At 47.1% G+C, this 23,587-nt stretch overlaps 2 protein-coding genes across 3 annotated transcripts in view; one reads left to right on the plus strand and one right to left on the minus strand.

Moving 5' to 3' along the window:
- The window catches only part of LOC146025746 (inter-alpha-trypsin inhibitor heavy chain H3-like), a 43,696-nt gene extending 28,224 nt beyond the window's left edge, over nucleotides 1-15,472 (plus strand). For both annotated transcript variants that reach the window (XM_083155781.1, XM_083155783.1), the window contains 6 exons: nucleotides 6,913-6,981; nucleotides 11,399-11,506; nucleotides 12,073-12,241; nucleotides 12,789-12,934; nucleotides 13,807-13,882; nucleotides 15,169-15,472. In XM_083155781.1, coding sequence (XP_083011907.1) covers nucleotides 6,913-6,981; nucleotides 11,399-11,506; nucleotides 12,073-12,241; nucleotides 12,789-12,934; nucleotides 13,807-13,882; nucleotides 15,169-15,301 — 701 coding nt within the window. In that variant the 3' untranslated portion in view covers nucleotides 15,302-15,472. The remainder of the gene's footprint in view (nucleotides 1-6,912; nucleotides 6,982-11,398; nucleotides 11,507-12,072; nucleotides 12,242-12,788; nucleotides 12,935-13,806; nucleotides 13,883-15,168) is intronic.
- A 7,108-nt stretch (nucleotides 15,473-22,580) lies between these two features.
- LOC146026921 (olfactory receptor 5I1-like) lies at nucleotides 22,581-23,549 on the minus strand. The gene has a single exon (XM_083157968.1). The coding sequence runs from the start codon at nucleotides 23,547-23,549 to the stop codon at nucleotides 22,581-22,583; it is 969 nt and encodes a 322-aa protein (XP_083014094.1).
- Nucleotides 23,550-23,587: the final 38 nt, after the last annotated feature.

Consider the following 23,587-nt stretch of genomic DNA (forward strand, 5'->3'; position numbering starts at 1 on the left):
GTGATATCGTTCAGGCCCCTGTAGTCGATACACGGGCGGAGGGTTCCATCTTTTTTTTTCACAAAGAAAAACCCCGCTCCGGCTGGCGAAGTGGACGGGCGAATGAACCCCTTATCCAAGTTCTCTCGAATGTAGTCAGACATGACTTTGGTCTCTGGCAGAGACAAGGGGTAGATGCGGCCCCGCGGTGGGAACTTCCCAGGTATCAACTCTATCGGACAGTCCCAGGAACGATGAGGCGGCAGGGTATCGGCACCTCCTTTGCTGAAGACGTCAGAAAAAGAAAGATATGGTGTGGGTAACGACAAGGGTGGAGCTGGTGAAGATGAAAGACTGGAACCTCCTACTTCTTGAGGATTAGTTTGATGGAGTGGAATGACACGAGGCATGCAAGTAGTTAGGCAGTTCGTACCCCAGGCTGTGATCTCCATACTGGTCCAATCAATATGAGGGTTGTGCTTAGTAAGCCATGGTAGGCCCAGGACTACCTGGTGTGAGGACTGAGGAAGGACAAAAAATTCTAGAGTCTCTTGATGTAAGGCACCGACGAGAACTGTCACTGGATCGGTTTGAAGGGTGATTTGCCCGCTGCTGATGCGACTCCCATCTACTGCAGTGAGAGCCAACGGATGGGCCAAAGGTTGCACCGTCAAGGAATGTTGAAGAACAAAAGAGGAAGAAAGGAAGTTCCCGGCTGCTCCGGAATCTAGTAGAGCCTGGACCTTGATTTTTCCCTGAGGGCACACAAGAGTAACAGGAATGGTGGGCACAGTTGAAGAGGGAGATGAAAGCAGAACTCCTAACCTGGCCTCCCTCGGGGAGGTTAGGAGCGGTCGTTTCCCGGACGCAGTGGGCAGGAAGACAACAGATGAGCGGAAGAACCGCAGTACATGCAAAGATTCTCACGACGTCTACGGGATTTTTCTTCAAAGGAAAGCCGAGAGCGGTTGATCTGCATGGGTTCGTCTGGTGGTATGGTTGTGGAGGACCCAGGTCTAGGAACAGGAACAGCGTTGGTGGTGAGACGAGGGCGGAGACGGTCGGAGCGACTTCTCTCTAGTTGACGCTCCTGCATCCGTAGATCTACTTTGTTGCACAAGGAGATGAGTTCAGCCAAAGTAGCAGGAGAGTCATGGGTAGTTAATTCGTCCTTAATACGACCTGCCAGCCCATTCCAGAAGGCGGAGACAAGAGCCTCTTCGTTCCACTTTAGTTCCGAAGCCAGAGTCTGGAACTGCACAGCATATTGTCCCACTGAGCGACTACCCTGGCGAATTCTCAGGATCTCAGTAGCGGCAGACGACACTCTGCCAGGTTCGTCGAAGATGTGACGGAAAGAGGTAATAAAAGCTTCATAGTCATCGAGCAGGGAATCCGCACGTTCCCAGAGAGGGGACACCCAGTCCAAAGCTGACCCTGCTAGGAGAGACACAATATAAGCCACCTTTGCCTTGGAAGTAGGAAAGTGAGAAGACTGTAAGGTGAAATGCACATCGCATTGGTTCAGAAACCCACGGCATCCTTTCGGAGAACCATCATATTTGCTGGGGGTTGGTAATTGCATGTGATGAGGAACTATTGGTCCAGGTGTAGGAACAGGGACTGGAACCTCTGGAGCTGGAGCCACAGAAACTGAGGGAGCCGCCGGGGGGCGAAGCAAAGACCTGAAGGAATTGAGCCACTTGACGTTGGGTAGCCTCCACTTGCTCCAGACGAGCCATGATGCTGTGAAGTGCGTCCGCCATGGAAGCCTGTTCTTCACCCGACTCCCTCGGGTCAGTACAAACTGTCACAACTGAAGGGCTGGATGAAGTCGTGTGGTGTGTAGCAACCGGAGACGGACCAGAGGAGGAAGGATTAAATCGTGCAGGTTTAATAATAGAATTCATAAATAGAACAATACACGCTTGAATACTTTGTCAAGTGGCAGTTTAGCAGTAATAAGAATTGAGCCGGCACGGCACTTTGTAAAGAAGAAAAAGTTCATTTAAACAATGACAGTTCAAGCACTGCGGACTGCAGGCTGGGGTCTTGGGAAATGAAGAAATCCGGAAAGAGAATGTACTTGATGGTAATGAGGGATCCTTGAAGACTGAAAGAAGATGGATGATGACAGAAGAATGGGAAGTTGCTTGGAAGCAGACGACTTGAAGAACTTAGGCCAGGAAGCTCAGGGATGCAGGCAGAGACCAGACTGTGGAGAGATCTGGCAGCGATGGGGTTAAGCTGAATCGAGACCAACACAGAGCACTGAAGCAAGGCACCAAGTCAGGAGAGGTGAGTCAGAGAGCCGGAGTCAGCTGGGAGCTGTGAACGCCTCTGGAGACTCTTTGTACTGACACTGAACAGGCCTAGGCAGATCCCCTATATCCCTAGAGGGCGGCTGCCATTGGCTGTCAGGTCAGTATGGGCGGAAACCTCAGACAAGGACCAATCTGCTATTTGCCCTTAATCAAGATGGCGGCGCCGGCCTCCCGGCGCCCCTACAGCACATACCACTACACTTGCTGGCGTCCCACGCTGCCTGCTGCCCACCAGACTGCCGCTGCCTGCTGCCGCTGACCTGGAGACCACTACACGCTAGCCGACGGCGGGCGCGAACGGGTGAGTAGTAAGCCCGCCGCGCACCGCCGCGGCTGCGTGTGACATAAACAATTCAATAAAACACAGTCCAGACGAGAGGAGAGGGGTAGAGTTTACCGGAACAGATGGAGAACCGGACAAATGGCTCCCAAATGGGCATGAGTAGTGGGTGGTAGATGTTAACCCGGGCAGACCACAGCAAATGTCCAAGCGAGGCGTCCCTCTCTCTTTCTCCCTGGTCCAAAGTAACACAGCAGCTTCAACGCGTTTCGGACACCAATGTGTCCTTTTTCAAGGCGTATAGCTGTGATAACTCACCCACCATTTATGTAGGGGGAACTACTGTCAGGGTGCCAATCACCGGGTCCTGCTCCGTCATCAGCATGGACTTCCGGTATCGGCCGCTGACTTCCGGTCACGGCTTTACATAGGAACACATCACGCCCCACTTCCGGGTTCCGCAGCGATATGCCCCACTTCCTGTCAGAATGGCGGGATCCGTCTGCATAACCAAGCACTGTATTGCTTCCTGATTTGCCACACTTCCAGTCCGGACTGCAGAATCTATGTTCTTATCCATATATTGTCCTTATTCCTTGTACAATGTTGTGTATTGTAGGCTGCCCTACTTCCGGAAGCGGACATTTTTTAATCTTTCCCGGAGTCCATATTCCATTATTCAAATGGAATATACTTTATAGATAATCCCATGGAAACATCACTACAAATATATAAAATGTATAAATTAGAACAATAAAAATATTCATTGATAAAGTGCTGGGTGAATAAAATATGATAAAAACATTTAACAAAGACCCTATGAATACATAAAATTCATGAATAAGAACCTATAAAAAACATTTTACCTCAAAATCGGCATTGAGGCCCTTTGGTTTCAGAGTGTCAAACTTATAAATAAGTTTAATTTCTTCTCTTGCTAGACAAGTCCCTAAATTCTTATTTCTAAGACCAGTATGTGCAATTTTTATTCCAAAAGATCTAATGATATCGGATATAGATGAATTGTGAACCATCTTGAAATGTTGGGTAGGGAATGACACTCCAAACCCTTCCTGATGTTATTAAGGTGTTCACTTAACCGTGTTTTAAAAGGTCATGAGGTTCGACCGATATAAAATTTCTGACAAGAACACTCAATACCATATACAATGTTCCTGGTATTACAAGTGATAAAATCATTTAAAATATATTCTGTGCCATTAATAGTAGTTTCAGTAGTTTTGCTATTTCCCTTGCTATCCACCTCTCTACAAGCTTCGCACAGTCCGCATCTGTGGAATCCTTTTCGTAAGTATTCTTCCCGGACATTTAGTGATGGGAAGAGCACTACTGACCACCTTGGTCTTGATATTAGGAGCCCTTCTATAGATGAAACTGGGACAGGATGGTAGATGTTTACCTAGAACGGGATCATGTTTTAAAATGTCCCAATTCTTTCTAAATGAATGTTCAATATTTTTATATTGCGCATGGATAGCAAGGGAAATAGCAAAACTACTGAAAATAATATTAATGGCACAAAATATATTTTAAATGATTTTATCACTTGTAATACCAGGAACATTGTATATGGTATTGAGTGTTCTTGTCATAAATTTTATATCGGTCGAACCTCACGACTTTTTAAAACACGGTTAAGTGAACACCTTAATAATATCAGGAAGGGTTTGGAGTGTCATTCCCGGTACTTGTGGATTATCACGGCTCCCATCACATGCCATCGCATGCCATATATAGTGGCATGCGATGCAAAGCGATTTTTACCGTTTTTTGTCAAAATCACATGCAATCGCATCGCATGCCATCGCATCGCATGCCATCGCATCGCATGCGATTTTTCACTGAAAAGCATCCAAATGCATTGGAATTAGTATGAAACATGTTCAATGGCCCCCAAATGGCATTTTTGAGGCTGTACCACCCCCACTATCAATGCGAACCTGAAGCGTGGCGAGCGCAGCGAGCCCGCGACGGGCGGCGGTACGCGTCCTACGACCTTTTCATACCCCCACTATCCACTTCGGCGTGGAGTCGAGAATAGAAAGTGTGGCGAGCGCAGCGAGCCACCGAGCCCGAAGCGTGGCGAGCGCAGCGGGGCTCGCTGCGCTCGCCACGCTTCAGGCTCGGTGGCTCGCTGCGCTCGCCATACTTTCTATTCTCAACTACACGCCAACGTGGATATTGGGGGTATGAAAAGGTCGTAGGACGCGTACCGCCGCCCCTCGCGGGCTCGCTGCGCTCGCCACGCTTCGGGTTCGTGTTGATAGTGGGGGTGGTACAGCCTCAAAAATGCCATTTGGGGGCCATCGAACATGTTTCATCCTAATTCCAATGCATTTGGATGCTTTTCAGTGAAAAATCGCATGCGATGCGATGCGATTTTTTCATATACGATGGCCATCGTGGGAGCCGTGATAATCCACAAGTACCTCATTCCCTACCCAACATTTCAAGATGGTTCACAATTCATCTATATCCGATATCATTAGATCTTTTGGAATAAAAATTGCACATACTGGTCTTAGAAATAAGAATTTAGGGACTTGTCTAGCAGATTTTGAGGTAAAATGGTTTTTATAGGTTCTTATTCATGAATTTTATGTATTCATAAGGTCTTTGTTAAATGTTTTTAGCATATTTTATTCACCCAGCACTTTATCTATGAATATTTTTATTGTTATAATTTATTCATTTTATATATTTGTAGTGATGTTTCCATGGGATTATCTATAAAGTATATTCCATTTGAATAATGGAATATGGACTCCGGGAAAGATTAAAAATGTCCGCTTCCGGAAGTAGGGCAGCCTACAATACACAACATTGGACAAGGAATCAGGACAATATATGGATAAGAAAATAGATTCTGCAGTCCGGACTGGAAGTATGGCAAATCAGGAAGCAATACAGTGCTTGGTTATGCAGACGGATCCCGCCATTCTGACAGGAAGTGGGGCATATCGCTGCGGAACCCGGAAGTGGGGCGTGATGTATTCCTATGTAAAACCGTGACCGGAATCAGCGGCCGATACCGGAGGTCCACGCTGATGACGGAGCGGGACCCGATGATTGGCACCCTGACAGTAGTTCCCCCTACATAAATGGTGGGTGAGTTATCACAGCTATACTCCTTGAAAAAGGACACATTGGTGTCCAAAACGCGTTGGAGCTTCTGTGTTAATTTGGACCAGGGAGAAAGAGAGAGGGATACCTCGCTTGGACATTTGCTGTGGTCTGCCCGGGTTAACATCTACCACTACTCATGCCCATTTCAGAGCCATTTGTCCGGTTCTTCATCTGTTCCGGTAAACTCTACCCCTCTCGTCTGGACTGTGTTTTATTGAATTGTTTAACTGCGTGTGTTGAAAATAAAAGTGGTTTTGCACTATATTTTCTCCTTTTTTCCTATGAGGGAAACCTTCCATGGGATGGAATTCAGGATCGTGTGACGTATAAAAGAGATCCAAGGTCCTCATAGTACCATTGCGATTCACTTTGGAGAAGAGGAGACACCATTTACCCCTAAGGGAGGTGTGGTAGATAGACCTGTTTGAGCGCTGGTTTGAGGACTGACCCCCATTTGCATCGTTTGATACTCACCTGTATGTTGCTTTAAATAACCGCCATCAGGAAAGGCGGATAGGGGATTGGACTTTGCACTAGCAGCCTTTGAATTTTCTGATTTGCGCAGAACTGTGTTGTTTGTTGGATTTTAGATATTTGAGCCCCTTGTGCTAGACTGGTGGCTAATGTTCTCCCTTTACTTTCCCCAGTCCCCAAAAAATAGTGGTAGGTTAAATGTCTCAAAACAAAAATGAACCATAGTATGTGTGTGCATGCGTGTACATGTCATATGTAAACACCACCTGGGAAAGGGCTAATGGGAATGGCCAAATATGCCCCACCCTCACACCTTTCTCAGCACCCTTGCTTACACTGGCCTGCTGAGCAACAGAACATGCCACGCCCACTGACCCGCTAAGCAACAGAACATGCCACACCCACTGACCCGCAGGGCAACATTGCATGCTCCACCCACTGTCCCGCTGGGCAACAAAGCATCTGACTGTTAATCAGCAGAACATGCCCCGCCCACTGAGCAGCAGAACATGACCCGCCCTCTACCTGGGGCCACTTTTATGGTTCAAAACTTTAGTATACGTTAAAAAAATATCATAAATATGTAATTTAATCTATTTATAGGCTATTTTGGACCTGTATGTATGATTCAAGAGACGTCATGTGGTAGGCTCTTGTTTCTGCATTATTTATTATTGTCATGAGCTGATAAAACTTATTTTGTTTCAGCGGAAACTGCCTCCAGTACAATACCTGCCTCCAGTACAATACCTGACTCCAGTACAATACCGCCACAATGTAAGTACATATAGGGGGTGATTCTGGTTGGTTTGCAAAAGTCCTTCTTTAATGGACAAAACCGTGCTGCACTGCAGGTGGGGCAGATGCAACATGTGCAGAGCTTTTAAAAGTTTATTAATGTTTGTGCTGAAATAAACTAAGGAGCCTATTTACTAAGTTTTGGCGAGAGATAAAGTACCAGGCGGTCAGCTCCTAACTGACACTTTTCAAACACAGTCCGAAACATGGCAGATAGGAGTTGAGTACAATGCTTAGTACATAGAGCACCAGGCCAGGGTGTATATCCAGGGCCGGTGCAAGGCACCAGAGCGCCCCAGGCAAGTCGGGGTGGGGGCGCCCCGGTGTCTGCCGCCCGGGTACCTGTCCTGCGGCGGACCGGCGGCGGCAGCAGGGGGGTCCCTGCAGTCAATAAGAAATAACGAGCGCTATCTGCCGGGCTATGTGGAAGCGCTTCTGTTTTGGAAACACTGGCCGCACGGCGCACGCTGATTGGCTGAATCTCAGCCAATCAGCGTGCGGCCAGTGTTTCCAAAACAGAAGCGCTGCCGCCGCCGCCAGCTTTTACGCACATATACGCCGCAGGACGGGTACCTGGGCGGCAAGGGGGGGGCAAAATGCCGCCCTCCAGTGGCCGGCACCCTAGGCAAATGCCTAGATTTGCCTAGTGGTGGCGCCTGCCCTGTGTATATTACCACTAAAGAGGATGGGACCCAATCAGAGCCTGCCCCCTCCTCTCCTAAAGCCCCCATGGTTATGAGATCATCGTTCTTTAGTGCATGAATCCAATTATCTTCATTGATGCATTGTGAAATGGCAAGAGTAGCCTGTCAGTAATTGTATAAGAATGTGTGTGTGGGCGTCACATCCCGGAGGCAGTTATGTTCCTCTATAACCAGGGTCTATGTACTAAACATGGAGAGAGATACAGTGGGCAGATGTACTAAGCATGGAAGAGTGATACAGAAGGCAGATGTACTAAGCCTGGGTGAGAGAGATACAGTGGGCAGGTGTACTAAGCATGGAAGAGAGATACAGTGGGCAGATGTACTAAGCATGGAAGAGTGATACAGTGGGCAGATGTATTAGCCTGGGGGAGAGATACAGTGGGCAGGTGTACTCAGCATGGAAGAGAGATTCAGTAGGTAGATGTACTAAGCATTGGAGAGAGATACAGTGTGCAGATGTACTAAGCTTGGGAAAGAGATACAGTGGGCAGGTGTACTAAGCATGGAAGAGAGATACAGTGGGCAGATGTACTAAGCCCTGGAGAGAGATCCAGTAGGCAGATGTACTAAGCCTGGGAGAGAGATCCAGTAGGCAGATGTACTAAGCATGGAAGATAGATACAGTGGGCAGATGTACAAAGCATGGAAGAGATATACGGTGGGCAGATGTACTAAGCATGGGAGAGAGATACAGTGGGCAGGTGTACTAAGCATGGAATAGAGATACAGTGGGCAGATGTACTAAGCCCTGGAGAGAGATCCAGTAGGCAGATGTACTAAGCATGGAAGATAGATACAGTGGGCAGATGTACTAAGCATGGAAGAGAGATACGGTGGGCAGATGTACTAAGCATGGAGAGAGATACAGTGGGCAGATGTACTAAGCATGGAAGAGAGAGATACAGTAGGCAGATGTACTAAGCCTTGAAAAGAGATACAACGGGCAGATGTACTAAGCATGGAAGAGAGATACAGTGGGCAGGTGTACTAAGCATGGAAGAGAGATACAGTGGGCAGATGTACTAAGCATGGAAGAGAGATAAAGTGGGCAGATGTACTACGCATACAGTGGGCAGATGTACTAAGCAATGGAGAGAGATAATGTTTGCAGATGCACTAAGCATGGAAGAGAGATACAGTGGGCAGATGTACTAATCCTTGGAGAGAGATACAGTGGTGAGAAGTACTAAGCATGGAAGAGAGATACAGTGGGCAGATGTACTAAGCATGGAAGGGAGATACAGTGGGTCGATGTAATAAGAAGGGAAGAGAGATACAGTGGGCAGGTGTACTAGCATGGAAGAGAGATACAGTGGGCAGATGTACAAAGCATGGAAGAGAGATACAGTGGGCAGATGTACTAAGCATCCAAGAAAGATACAGTGGGTAGATGTACTAAGCATGGAAGAGAGATACGGTGGGCAGATGTACTAAGCATGGAGAGAGATACAGTGGGGAGATGTACTAAGCATGGAAGAGAGAGATACAGTAAGCAGATGTACTAAGCCTTGGAGAGAGATACAATGGGCAGATGTACTAAACATGGAAGAGAGATACAGTGGGCAGGTGTACTAAGCATGGATGAGAGATACAGTGGGCAGATGTACTAAACATGGAAGAGAGATAAATTGGGAAGATGTACTAAGCATGGAAGAGAGATAAAGTGGGCAGATGTACTAAGCATGGAAGAGAGATACAGTGGGCAGATGTACTAAGCATGAAAGAGAGATACAGTGGGCAGATATACTAAGCAATGGAGAGAGATAATGTGTGCAGATGTACTAAGCATGGAAGAGAGATACAGTGGGCAGATGTACTTATCCTTGGAGAGAGATACAGTGGGGAGATGTACTAAGCATGGAAGAGAGATACAGTGGGCAGATGTACTAAGCATGGAAGGGAGATACAGTGGGCCAATGTAATAAGAATGGAAGAGAGATACAGTGGGCAGATGTACTATTCCTTGGAGAGAGATACAGGGGGCAGATGTACTAAGCATGGAAGAGAGATACTGTAGAGTGGGCAGATGTACTAAGCATGGAAGAGAGATACAGTGGGCAGATGTACTAAGCATGGAAGGGATATACAGTGGGCCGATGTAATAAGAATGGAAGAGAGATACAGTGGGCAGGTGTACTAGCATGGAAGAGAGATACATTGGGCAGATGTACTACGTATGGAAGAGAGATACAGTGGGCAGATGTACTAAGTATGGAAGAGAGATACAGTGGGCAGATATACTAAGCAACGGAGAGAGATAATGTGTGCAGATGTACTAAGCATGGAAGAGTGATACAGTGGGCATATGTACTAATCCTTGGAGAGAGATACAGTGGGGAGATGTACTAAGCATGGAAGAGAGATACAGTGGGCAGATGTAATAAGAATGAAAGAGAGATACAGTGGGCAGGTGTACTAGCATGGAAGAGAGATACAGTGGGCAGATGTACTAAGTATGGAAGAGAGATACAGTGGGCAGATGTACTAAGCATGGAGGAGAGATAAAGTGGGCAGATGTACTAAGCATGAAAGAGAGATAAATTGGGCAGATGTACTAAGCATGGAAGAGAGATACAGTGGGCAGATGTACTAAGCATGGAAGAGAGATACAGTGGTCATATGTACTAAGCATGGAAGAGAGATACAGTGGGCAGATGTAATAAGAATGGAAGAGAGATACAGTGGGCAGATGTACTAATCCTTGTAGAGAGATACAGTGGGGAGATGTACTAAGCATGGAAGAGAGATACAATGGTCAGATGTACTAAGCATGGAAGAGAGATACATTGGGCAGGTGTACTAAGCATGGAAGAGAGATACAGTAGGCAGATGTACTAAGCCTTGGAGAGAGATACAACGGGCAGATGTACTAAGCATGGAAGATAGATACATTTGGCAGGTGTACTAAGCATGGAAGAGAGATACAGTGGGCAGATGTACTAAGCATGGAAGAGAGATAAAGTGGGCAGATGTACTAAGCATGGAAGAGAGATAAAGTGGGCCGATGTAATAAGAATGGAAGAGAGATACAGTGGGCAGATGTACTATTCCTTGGAGAGAGATACAGGGGGCAGATGTACTAAGCATGGAAGAGAGATACTGTATAGTGGGCAGATGTACTAAGCATGGAAGAGAGATACAGTGGGCAGATGTACTAAGCATGGAAGAGAGATACAGTGGACAGATGTACTAATCCTTGGAGAGAGATACAGTGGGCAGATGTGCTAAGCATGGAAGAGAGATAACGTGGGCAGATATACTAAGCCTTGGAGAGAGATAATGTGGATGGAGATAATGTTCCAGCCCACCAGCACCATTTTTATGCCATGGGGGCGAGATGTACTAAAGCAAATCCACCGCTTTCAGGGTTTTTACCGCACTAAATCCTGCACTTCAGGCCAATGTAACTGGCGTTACCCTATATGGGCTTCACTCGGCAGCATGGTTGAGGGATCTTTCATGGATCCCTCCCTGGATTCCCATGTGGCCCCCGGCATCACTCTGCGCATGTGCAGTGGGACTCCCAGGTCACAGGCTTGGAAGTCCAGTTATGGGTGCACATCGTAAGGGACAGCTCTTATCGGAAGTGCTGGGGCGGGGGGCACTTTTTAGACCCCTATATTATATGTAAATGATTCCCATGATCTGGCGCATCTGTTCTGTGTTCACAATGTTTGTGTTCCTTTCAGCTTGTGGAATGTTCCATGTCCTCATCAAAGATTTCCGAGCCCGTGACACAATTTGTTTTGAAATTCCTCAAAATGTGACAGTGAACCTATTGCATGATGCAAGAACAGGTGGGTACAGGAAGGTACAGGTGGATACAGGTGGGCCCAGAAGGGTACATCTGTCTGTATAAATAAATACTAACCCACCATATGTAATACCACTTGTGGCCACAAGGAACGCTGTGGAGTTCCACCCTAAGGAGCGGATACAGCACCCAGATCAGTGCAATGCTTATAAAAGTACACCATTATGACACATGCACAGTGCGACTCATGCCATCCGGTGCTGCTAATGCCCTTGCAGCTCACCCACAGCTGCCATGTACTAGAAGATTCTTACCTGTGATCCGCTCCATGTGAGACTTAGACCGGGAGAGCGGTGCTTGTCTATGATGTCACACACTGCCGTACCTATCATGGTTACATGGTGTGCTGCATGCGTTGTCCCTTTGGACAAGCGGGTCCATACTCCAAACACTCCGTACCCAGAACAATTGCCTGCAGCGAATCCCCCCATCCTATTGCCATGGGTGCGGTCCTTTATGTGATATGTTTGTATTCATACAGTCTCAGTAGCTGTGAAAAGTTCCCAATGGTTTTTGTCTCTCAATGATGTTGATGCTAATATCCCTCAGGTGTCACAATAAACGGCGAACTGGGTCCACGCGCCGATAGTCTCACAAGACTTGGACTTCTGCATTCAAAAATGAGTCTGCAAGTAGACGTCACAGCTCACAATGTCACAGTAACACACAGCGCTGGCGTCACAACCTACAACTGGGGTTCATCCTTTGAATTAAATGGGTGAGTGTTAAAGAAGTCGGGAAGACGCATATCTTCTTGTGTAATCAGGGATCAGTTTGTAACGTGATACGTGTATTATCATGTGTATGTACTGTGTTCTTACTGTATGTATGCTTTCCTGCTACATACATATCCGAAAGCGTCACAACACCGCCCCCGGCATCCCGACTCGTGGGCAGGTTCCTGACTGAATCGGAACAGTGCAGCCAGAACCGGAAGAATGCAGGCTGGATTAGCATTAGGGTGACTGGGGAAGTTTACGCACTAGCTGGGAACTTAGGGTTAAGGCCCATACACACTGGGTGATTTTGAACAGCTCAGTTTTACAGTTTCAGCTGCTCTCAGCTCAAAAGCCGCCCAGTGATGAGTTGTGAGCACTGATGCGTGCTCAGTGCATAATCACTGCCGCTCATCTGCTGGAATTACCAGCAAATTAGCGACGGGGTGGATGGCTTTCCAAAGGGTCCTGCCATGGGGTTTCCGTCCAACCCAGAATCAGGCCCTCTGTGACATCTCGTTACTAACTTTGCTCATTTCTTCTTTGCAGGTTTGTAAGAAAAGTGGGTGGACAGCTATTGGTAACTGTGGAAGAAGGAGCCACAGTGACAATATACAGACGTGGGGCGATTTTTTACCTCTCTGTAAAAATAGAAAATAGCTATTTGCTTTCAAGTGATACAGTCGGGATGATTGGTATGTATGCAAACTTCATCCGAGATAATGAGAACGTGGGGCAGAGCTTTGGGAGTGTTACAAGACTGAAATGGTCTTACCCTGGGGACATTTGGAAGATGTAGGTGACGGTATTAGGAGAAATACTGGACGGGGGAGTGAGGTGGAGTGTGGCGTCATGGAAGGGGACATGAGGAACAGAGGAGAGTGTTTATGTAAAGACAGATGTGAAGAATTCTGGGATCTCGAGAGAGGGAAGATGATAATGTCAACTAAAGACACCCTAGCTTACGGTAAAGTTGGGACATTCATGAGGTGTTATAAGAGAGGATGATGGCCACACAAGAAAAAAGGGGAAGAGTGTGGGTATAAAGAAGTAAAGTTGGGCATCATAAATGTAGAGGTCGTACTGAAGACCAAAGACTTCATTCGTTCATCAAAGGTAGGAGTTGCAGTTTGAATGAGAGGGCTGAGGACAAAGTCTTATGAGACCCCAGCGGATGATGGGTTGAGGAATAGAGAAGAGCTGATATGCATGAAATGAACTAATGGAGAGCTGTGCAAAAAAGGGGTAAAGAGAGCAGGAGAAGAGGGCAGCCAGTGGTGGTCAAAGCCACAGTGAGGTCCAGGAGGTAGAGAAGGGTGAGGTGACATTTAATCTGGCCTTACACGTTAAGATTATCTGCCCAACCAGCCAACTAGTTTTCTGGTTGGAATGAAATTCAGGAATATATTGGAAGAAATTACTACTAAACACTAAACATGGTTGTTTAAATTGGTGAAATATTTTTTATCTGATTATCTCCACATTAAGCTATTTTACATGTTCTCCTTTAAATCATAAATGTCCTGGATGAATGTTTATTTAATGAATTACATTTTTGGAATTTCAGGTCAGTTGTTAAGTGACAAAATGTCTTTTGTATCCAACTATCTCGCTGCTGGTGACCAGATCCTCCCACTGCGCAGGTAACAAGCTTCTACCGTATCTCTGTCAGGGACACATTTTATGGAGGAGGGTACATCCCGTGATTTATTACATCTAGTCGCGATAGCATACCTTCACGCTGGCCAATCCAGTTTCTGATTTTGCGCACATGCCCGTTATTGGCTGCAAAGAGCATCTCAGGGGGCAAAATCACATCTTACAATGTGCAAGGCGTAAACTGCGAAAGGGTCCCTACAAGTGCCACCAACTTCCGCTCTAAGACCACTTGTAGCTACAGTGTAGTACCAGGTCATAATAAAAGTCATGCTTGCCTGGCACATTATCTATCTCTCAGCAGGAAATGTATTACAGTATATGTGCTGAGACAATGCTCCAGGACAGGGGCATAGCCAGGACTTTTTGAGCTTCATAGCAACATATTGAAGGATCACCTGTTCCAACGATTCTTATGAGACTCCTTTACGCAGCAGGTGTCCATTTTATGCCCTATAATAGAGCCCCTAGTTAATTTTCTCAACCATAATGGTGCCCTACTTTATATTATGCCCCATAGTAGTGCCCTACTTTATATTATGCCCCATAGTAGTGCCCCAGGAAAGGGCTTGTAGAGGTATTAGCATAGAGTTTCAGACTACAAAAAAAGATGCAAACACACAAACAGCCATGGGCTGATCCAGATGAAAATGACCGGGCTGCACCATTAAAGAACGAGGGTGGCGATTAGTGGATTTGTGGATGTGGCCTCACCAGATAAGCCAGCCTTGAGAGCTCTACCTCTACCCCTTATACGTTGCACCACACTTTAGTATTTCTCCTTACATATTATGCCCACACAGTAGTAGTGCCCTTTATCCATTTTTCCACAAAGTAGTAGTAGTAGTAATGCCACTTGCACATTAAACCACACAGTAGTAGTCCCTAGTCCCTTACAGATAACGCCCGCACAGCAATAATACCTCTTGCGTGTTAAGAAATACTTTAGTACTCCTTACACAAAACACCCTCACAGTACTAATGCCCCTTGCATGCTAAGCCACACAGTGGATGTCTCATAGATTACCACCCCCAAACACCAGCTTCCTGTCAATCACCTTGAAAACTGTTATTAAAGAAGTAGCAGGATTTTAACAAAGGACGGCCTCGCGCGGGACTTTTGCATGCGCAGTCTATCGATAATCAGGCACAGTCTATCTATATTTGCACAGCCTGCGAATTTCCCACCGTGCGATCAGGTACGAATCAGGCCCATAGTAACAGTTATCCAATCCCGGTGACCTGACTCACTTTTCATCTCTTCATTTTCTAGTTTAACAAATTGCAACTTTACGATATATGGCGAGAACAATAGGGGAGACTGTTTATTAGTCGCTCTCGGCACGAATGAGTTCATCTCCGGAGCCAACACCATCATCCCAGACATCTTCCACGTCCCAGAATGATACGGAAGAGACCATGCCATGTGTCGCATATATCGGGCAGTGTCGCCGGAAATGGCTTCCCCCTTTCTGTTGGGAAAGTGTATAATATGAGGTTGGGAAACTGTATTATGTGCTGGGTGTGTCGGGATTTTAATAAAATTTGTAAGGATGGGAAAAAAACAACGGCGTGATTATTGGATATGTGATATATCTTTATATTTTTGCTGTCAGGAGATTCTTAGGGGGAAATTACAAATGGCTTGTTGCTATGGGCAACCAATCAGAATTGACTTATTTATTTAGTACCTTTGAGAAGATAATAGATAGATAGACTGGTTGCCCATAGCAACATGTGAAATAGAACTTCTATTATAGGTTAGCAAGTGGTGGTGGTGGTGGTTGTGGAGGTACCCTTTATTAAACAACACATTTTCATAAGCTGCTATACACATGATTAAAACCCATAACATATTGCCCTCCAGTTAAACACCCTACTCATTGAGCTGTTTGATCCTGTGAGATTTGTAACTATATGAAGCTACTTTGACTTTGTAAAAAAACAAAACCAGCATGGAACGTGAGCAGATCTATGTAGTGTGCAGCCACATATCCAATCCCATGCAGCCACAAGCTACATACTAGATCTGCTCAGCTGCAATGCTGATCATGAATGTTGTATAGGCATTAGTGAAGGAAGGGGTGGGGGAAGGAGACAGGGGCAGAAGATGCCAGGCTTCAAAGAGGAGGAAAGCTAGAAGTGAAAGTAAATAAAACAGATAATTAACAATAACCCCAACAGCATCCCCCACCCTGCCCTCTGTATCTGCTCCAGAGGAAGATGGACAACATCTAGCCTGGGGAGAAATCCACCCAATTGGATGGCCCATGGCATTCCACCAAAAGGGGCATGGCCAAAACACAAAAGGGGAATTTATGTCATAGACCACACTCTCCTTTTCTCTGGAAACTCAGCAGAAATACAAGTATACTGTACACATACCACAATTATACCAATACAGATGGGCTGGAAGCAATTCAATGTGGGGTAAAAGTGATAAGCCTTATTAGTAGCTGTTGACCAGGAGAGGACTGACTAATACCACTTTTTCACCACAAACCCTGGTCTGTCCCAGGTTTCTGGACAAGTATCCATCCTGGGAGAGATCCAGGTCAGACCATGTTTACACTTCTCCTTGGACCTGGGTTATACCCAGGTCAACCACATTGAACCCGGGTTTGACCTGAATGTCACTCACAGACAATCCCTTAAGGCAGATCTCTGCGTGGCTAGACAATCAGCAGCTTTTAAGCATAACCTGGGTCGGACAACCCTGGTTGAGTGGTTTCCAACCCTGACAGCTACCCATATTATACCCCCTGTTCCACCGGCCAAAAGACACAGGTCATTGCCGGGTTGACACAAAACTCAGCTAAGTGGAAATGGTGACAATGTGAAATCCTTGGTAAAGTGAACTGGGATTTTGACCTGTGTAAGAAGCACGGTATTTAGTGGGCCTTTCCCAGGTAACAAGCAGTGGAAACAGTTCTTACCCAAGATTTTTTACCTGTACAGGCGAGCTGCCTGCCGCTGCCTGCCCACTGCTACCTACCCGCCACTGCCTGTCTGCCAGTTATCTGCCTGACACTAAATACCCGCCGCTGACTGGTTCTTGACCCCTGCTGACGGCCCACCTGTTTGCTTCCCTACTTTCCCGGGTTTACTGTTTAGAGGAAACGGTGTCAAAAAGAGAAAACCCAGGAAAACAGGGCAGTGGAAACTGGGACATGTCAGTGGAGAGCTGCCAAAATCCCAGGTCAAATATCCTGTGTATGACCCAGGATTTTCGTGCCACAGCGGTATTTAATTCCCAGGTCACTCAACCTGAGTTATTTTTCAAGGACTCTTTCATACCAAGCTGTGACCTGGGTAGACTCGGCAAAAATCCAGGTTATTGCAGCAATGGGAAAGGGGTATAAGTATGCTGTGATATTCTCACTCACACTTAACCAGGTTTGTAATACACCTTTCACATTGAAAAACTAGGTTGGACCTGGGTCACACTAAACCATGGTTGCCCATTATACAGAGGGCAACCTGGGTTTAGCCCTTTTTATAACTCTGGTCGACTTGCCGGATTAGTCGACCAGGGTTGTAAACTGTGGTGCTTTCACACCGCACCCCGACCTGTGTCCATACGTCACCAACCTGGCAATAACCCGTGTCCAATGTGAAAGGGGCGTTAGAGGGAGGAGTCCATCACCTTTGATGTGGGAGGTTGATGGCAAAATTTTATTGCTTTTCAGTAGTGTGCATGCATGGCCACATTTCCAGATCCATTGCATCCTGGCCAGACCCAACCAATCAATTTTTCAATCCAGTGCAGTTAATTTGTTTATGGCCATACATACTGATGATTTAAATATAATTATTTCTGGAGGGATCTGCTTTCAATTCATATCAGAAGTAATGATAGACTGAATGCCTACATAACCAAGGCCCTACTAGTAAATATTCCATAATGTAGAGACCCTACCATTGCATATTCCATGTAGTTATACTGCATCAGCAAGGTCTCTCCAAGGCAAAAATGGGAGTTCTACTAAACATCGGATGTTGCCCATAACATAAAATTATATCTATTATCTTCTAGAAGGTGCTAAATAAATAGGGAGTAGAATCTGGTTGGTTGCTATGGGGAACATCCCATCATCAATATAACTCCCATCTTAGTAAATTTACCTCCTAGAGCTTTATACATCTTCTTAAAGAAGCCTAACATACACATGGTGGGATGTATTAACATCCACTGTCCATCTCCACTGGCTACCGCATTCTTACTGATCGCATATGCAATAACATATGCGATTAGTAACGCAAGTAACAGCTCTTGTGGCACCATCTCTGGACTTACGGGTGTGAGACCAAGTAGTCCATCTGTGCATGTGCAAAGTTCCGGCCTGCCTGCAGGGCATGCTGGGAGGCATCCGTGATGGATACCTCACACAGCCCATATGCATCTACAGGGTATGGCCAGCTTCTGCTGGCGATACTCTCCAAATCGCTGAGGGCATTAGAGCATCCAAAAATGCAGTAAAAACCCTGATAATGGGATTTTTACCGCATTTTCGTATTAGTGCATCCCACCCACAATGAGATCTTTCACCCGGCCCAGTGATTTTCATGGGGGGGGGGGGGGGGGTGAACCACTTTTCACAGTATGAGACTTTGGAAAAGGGTTCCCTTGACTGGCAAAACAAGCCGGCGGTGTCCGGTGATGATGCGCATTGGCACTCACGCTCATCGCCCTTCCATACACACTAGGATATTTAGAGCACAACATGGAAAAACTGAGCTACTTTAAGCTCAAACACGGTGATTCTCTGATATCATAACCCTATGCCCTTCTTACAGAGATGACCATGTATGGGGTGTTACTGCTGAATGTATAAGAACACCTGCACCTTTGACTTTGTATGCAGTTCTACTGAAAGGTCTCCGCAGGGTCGCACCTCTCAATTGGTGTGCACCCCAGGACCCCACCCCTGTATGTATAAGAACACACAAAGGTTGGGAAACTCTGCTCTTACCAAAGCAGAAAACTGTAAAAGATTAACAGCGATAGAGATAAGATATAGAGGCCTGTAGTGCGCTGTGCTGCGATACTGCTGTATCTGCTGCAAAACCCCTGTAATACATCCAATAGGACACTTATCTTGTGTAGGGATCCTTGTACAATAAACACACATTTCTTTAGCAACATCATATATTCCAGAAGAAGACTGAGCAGAAATGCAAACCAGCTTGCAGAATGCACGTGTGCCCTGCCACTAACTGCACCCACCCATGCCGTGTGCACTGCCTATAACCATGCCCACCTATACCATGTGCCCTGCCACAAACCGCATCCACCCATGCCATGTGCACTGCCTCTAACCACGCACACCTATACTGTATGCCCTGCCACTAACTGCATCCACCCATGTCATGTGCACTTCCTATAACCATGCCCACCTATACCATGTGCCTTGCCACTAACCAGGTCCACCCATGTCGTGTGTACTGCCTCTAACCACACACACCTATACCGTGTGCCCTGCCACTAACTGCATCCACCCATGCCGTGTGCACTGCCTCTAACCATGCACACCTATACCATGTGCCCTGCCACTAACCAGGTCCACCCATGCCGTGTATACTGCCTCTAACCACGCACACCTATACCGTGTGCCCTGCCACTAACTGCACCCACCCATGCCGTGTGCACTGCCTATAACCATGCCCACCTATACCGTGTGCCCTGCCACAAACCAGGTCCACCCATGCCGTGTATACTGCCTCTAACCACGCACACCTATACCGTGTGCCCTGCCACTAACTGCACCCTCCCATGCCGTGTGCACTGCCTATAACCATGCCCACCTATACCGTGTGCCAGTGGCGTAAGTTCATCCCAGTTGCCCGGAGTCGAGGTAAATATTGTGCCCCCAAAATCTCAATCAGTAAGGTGTCTGTCTACAGTAAGACAGGTCATTGGTTCTAATACAGGGTGTGACACTTGCAAAAATAATGTTAGGACAGGGAGTCAGCCCCAAAAGCGACATTAAAGGCTTTCAATTAACTGATTCAAACAGGCAGGGGAGGAGAGGTGCCCCCTTGGGAGCAGGAGCCCGGCGGCAGATGACTCCATTGCCTCCCAGAGTTACGCCTCTGCCGTGTGCCCTGCCACTAACTGCATCCACCCATGCCGTGTGCACTGCCTCTAACCACGCACACCTATACCATGTGCCCTGCCACTAACCAGGTCCACCCATGCCATGTGCACAGCCTATAACCAGGCCCACCTATACCGTGTGCCCTGCCACTAACCAGGTCCACCCATGCCATGTGCACTGCCTCTAACCACGCACAACTATACCATACCATGCCACTAACCAGGTCCACCCATGCTGTGTGCACAGCCTCTAACCATGCCCACCTTTACAGTGTACCCTGCCACTAACTGCACCCACCCATGCTGTGTGCACTGCCTATAACCATGCCCACCTATACCATGTGCCCTGCCTCTAACCAGGTCCACCCATGCCGTATGTACGCCTCTAACCACACACAACTATACCGTGAGCCCTGCCACTAACTGCATCCACCCATGCCATGTGCACTGCCTCTAACCACGCCCACCTCTACTGTGTGCCCTGCCACTAACCAGATCCACCCATGCCGTGCGCACTGCCTCTAACCATGCACAACTATACCGTGTGCCCTGCCACTAGCTGCATCCACCCATGCCGTATGCGCTGCCTCTAACCACACCCACCTCTACCGTGTGCCCTGCCACTAGTCAGGTCCACCCATGCCTAGTGCACTGCCACTATCCACATCCACAGACACCGTGTGCACTGCCACTATCCACATCCACCCATGCTGTGTGCCCTGGCACTAACTGCATCCACCCATGCCATGTGCACTGCCACTAACCACGCCCACCTCTACCGTGTGCCCTGCCACTAACCAGGTCCACCCATGCCTTGTGCACTGCCGCTATCCACATCCACCCACACCGTGTGCACTGCCACTATACACATCCACCCATGCTGTGTGCACTATCCACCTTCACCTTGCTGTGTGCACTGCCACTGACCATGCCCACCTTGCTGGATGCACTGCCACTGACCTTACCTACCAATGCTGTATGCACTATCATTGGCAATGCCCACCTCTGCCGTGAGCACTGCCCCTGGCCACTCCACCAATAGATATGCCCACCCCTACTCACCTCTTTCATGTGCACTGCCACTGGCCACACCCATACCTACCCACCAATGCTGGCCTGTTAACGGCAATGCCCAGCTCTGCTGTGTGTACTGCCCTGCACCTGAGTTTGGAGATACCCACCTGCCGATCACACTGACCCCAGCGCTGTAGTGCAGGAAAGGTATGGGGAAACAAGGGCAATGTCCCAGATTAGCTGCACAGCTGTATGGGGAGGAGACCAGTGATAGTCGGTGATTCAGGTGCCACTTTGTCTCCTTTCTCAAGACTGAGTCTTGATATCACATGACCCGTTTTGCACATGGGCAGCCCCCAAACAATTAAGTTTTCACACAAATGTGTATCAGGCCCATAGCTTAGGGCCAATAGCCATGTCCTGATATTATAGGGTGTGTGTGTGTGTGTTGGGGGGGGGGGGGTTGATCTGGAGTATGAAGTATGAAGAGCCCCAGGGGGTATGAACTGGTAGTGCCAATGCTTAAGGGGGGTGGCTAGCCACCAGAGGGGGTGTGGCCAGCCACCACAGAGGCTTAGCCAACCAAACTGCAGAGAACATGGATATACAGTTCTTGGTCTGGGCCCCTTTATAAACATGGTAGTCCATGCAGTTTAACCTACTAGATCATTCAATGTAGTAAGTAGTCGCAGAGGTGGATTTTCCACAAGGCAACCTAGGGGGCCCAGCAGGTCCCAAGGGGCCCCATAAAGATACCCTAACCCTCCAAAACATACCCCAGAAGAGCATTGTGCGACTACCGTGTGACATCACATGAACCTGCACACACTCTCAAAGTCCCTTTGATGTTCATTGATAGAAGAAAAAAGTTTGTAAAGTAAAACGGGCGATCAGCTTACTTTAAATATGACACAGGTGAAAAAAAATGGAATAAGTTTGCAGAGTTACTAATGAATGGTAAAAAAATAATGACACAGGTATTACTCCTACTTCCATTCCATGCTGATGGTCTTGCAGCTGAGCATTTATCAGTAGACTGTGCCAGTAGCAAAAATATCACTCTAGTAGTCAGTGGTCCCACATAGATGACTGCAAGAGAACAGATTGCTCAGGGAGTGTAATAATAATCCTACGTTCCATCTAAATGCCGACAGAAATCTCTGCGACCAGCCAATATATCTGACCCGGATAGGGTCACCACGGAAGAAGCCGCTGCTGGCCAAACAATACATTGCAACCTATCCGTCATTCATGGATGGATGGTCCACAGAGCTAGTGGTGAATGTTTTGTGGACAGATGTCATTAAAGTGTGGAAGAGACAAACAACACTATGGACACACCTCTCAACCTTGCCCCAGTTGCAAGAGGGCAGCGATGTGCCAAAGGGGCGTGCCCAAAATGAGGTGATCTGGTCTTGTGGGTACGGGTGGGTGTGGCCTCAATGGAAACACTGTGATTGCAAGCTTTGATGATAGGAACGATGAGTATTTATCTGAAAATGTTACTGTATTAGTCTATTGAATTCCATTTCCTCTGGTTATTATTCTAGATGTTTTGGTGCATCACAAGATCATCAAGACTTTATTTTCCTATGCAGAACATTCTGGGGAAACAATACTTTCTGTAGCGCCATCTTGACCTCTCTGTTCCTTAATGTGTATATAATAGGATTTAACATGGGCGTAATAACAGCATAGAACACTGTAACGAACCTGTTAGCGGATGCGTATACGGACATGGGCTGTATATACACAATAGTAGCGGTACCGTAAAAAATGGAGACCGCGATAAGATGTGAAGCGCAGGTGGAGAAGGTTTTGTATCTCCCATCTCTTGAGCTAATTCTCAGAATGCTGCTTACAATGTGACTATATGATACAAGGATTAACATGAAGCAGGACGGGCCCAGTATTCCCGGAGTGGTGGCGAGCAGGATTTCATCAATGGCGGTATCAGAACAGGACAGTTTGATAAGTGGCGTAGCATCGCAGAAGAAGTTATCCATCTCATTCCGAGCACAGAAGGAAAGTCTAAGGATGAACGCAGTGTGAAACGTCGAATGGAGGAAACCTCCGGTCCATGCGCAGGCACCCATCGCCAGACTTACTGCTCTTCTCATTACGACTGCGTACCGTAGGGGGTTGCATATCGCCACATACCGGTCGTACGCCATCACGGTCAGGAGGAACATTTCTGCGCTGCCCAGGACGTGGAAGAAGTACATCTGCGCAATGCAGCCATAGTACGTGATTCTCCTGTTGTTGGTTATAAGAGCGTTCAGCAATTTGGGGACAGTCGCCGATGAGTAACATATGTCCAGGAATGACAGGTTGGTCAGGAAGATGTACATGGGGGTTTGTAGGTGAGTATCCACCTGTATAACTAAGATGATCACCGCATTGCCCAGTAGCGTAGCCGTGTAGACAGCGGTAAATGACATAAAGAGGAGCAGCTGGATCTCGTACACAGAGGATATACTGGACAGAACAAATTCTCCAACCAGACTTTGGTTCCAGTGTAAGTGGGTCGAATAATCGTTCATCTGCGTAATAAATAATCACAATAACAGCATCAGTGTTA

The sequence above is a fragment of the Crinia signifera genome, chromosome 8 (assembly GCF_055691185.1).
Source record: "Crinia signifera chromosome 8, ASM5569118v1, whole genome shotgun sequence".
Classification (NCBI taxonomy): domain Eukaryota; kingdom Metazoa; phylum Chordata; class Amphibia; order Anura; family Myobatrachidae; genus Crinia; species Crinia signifera.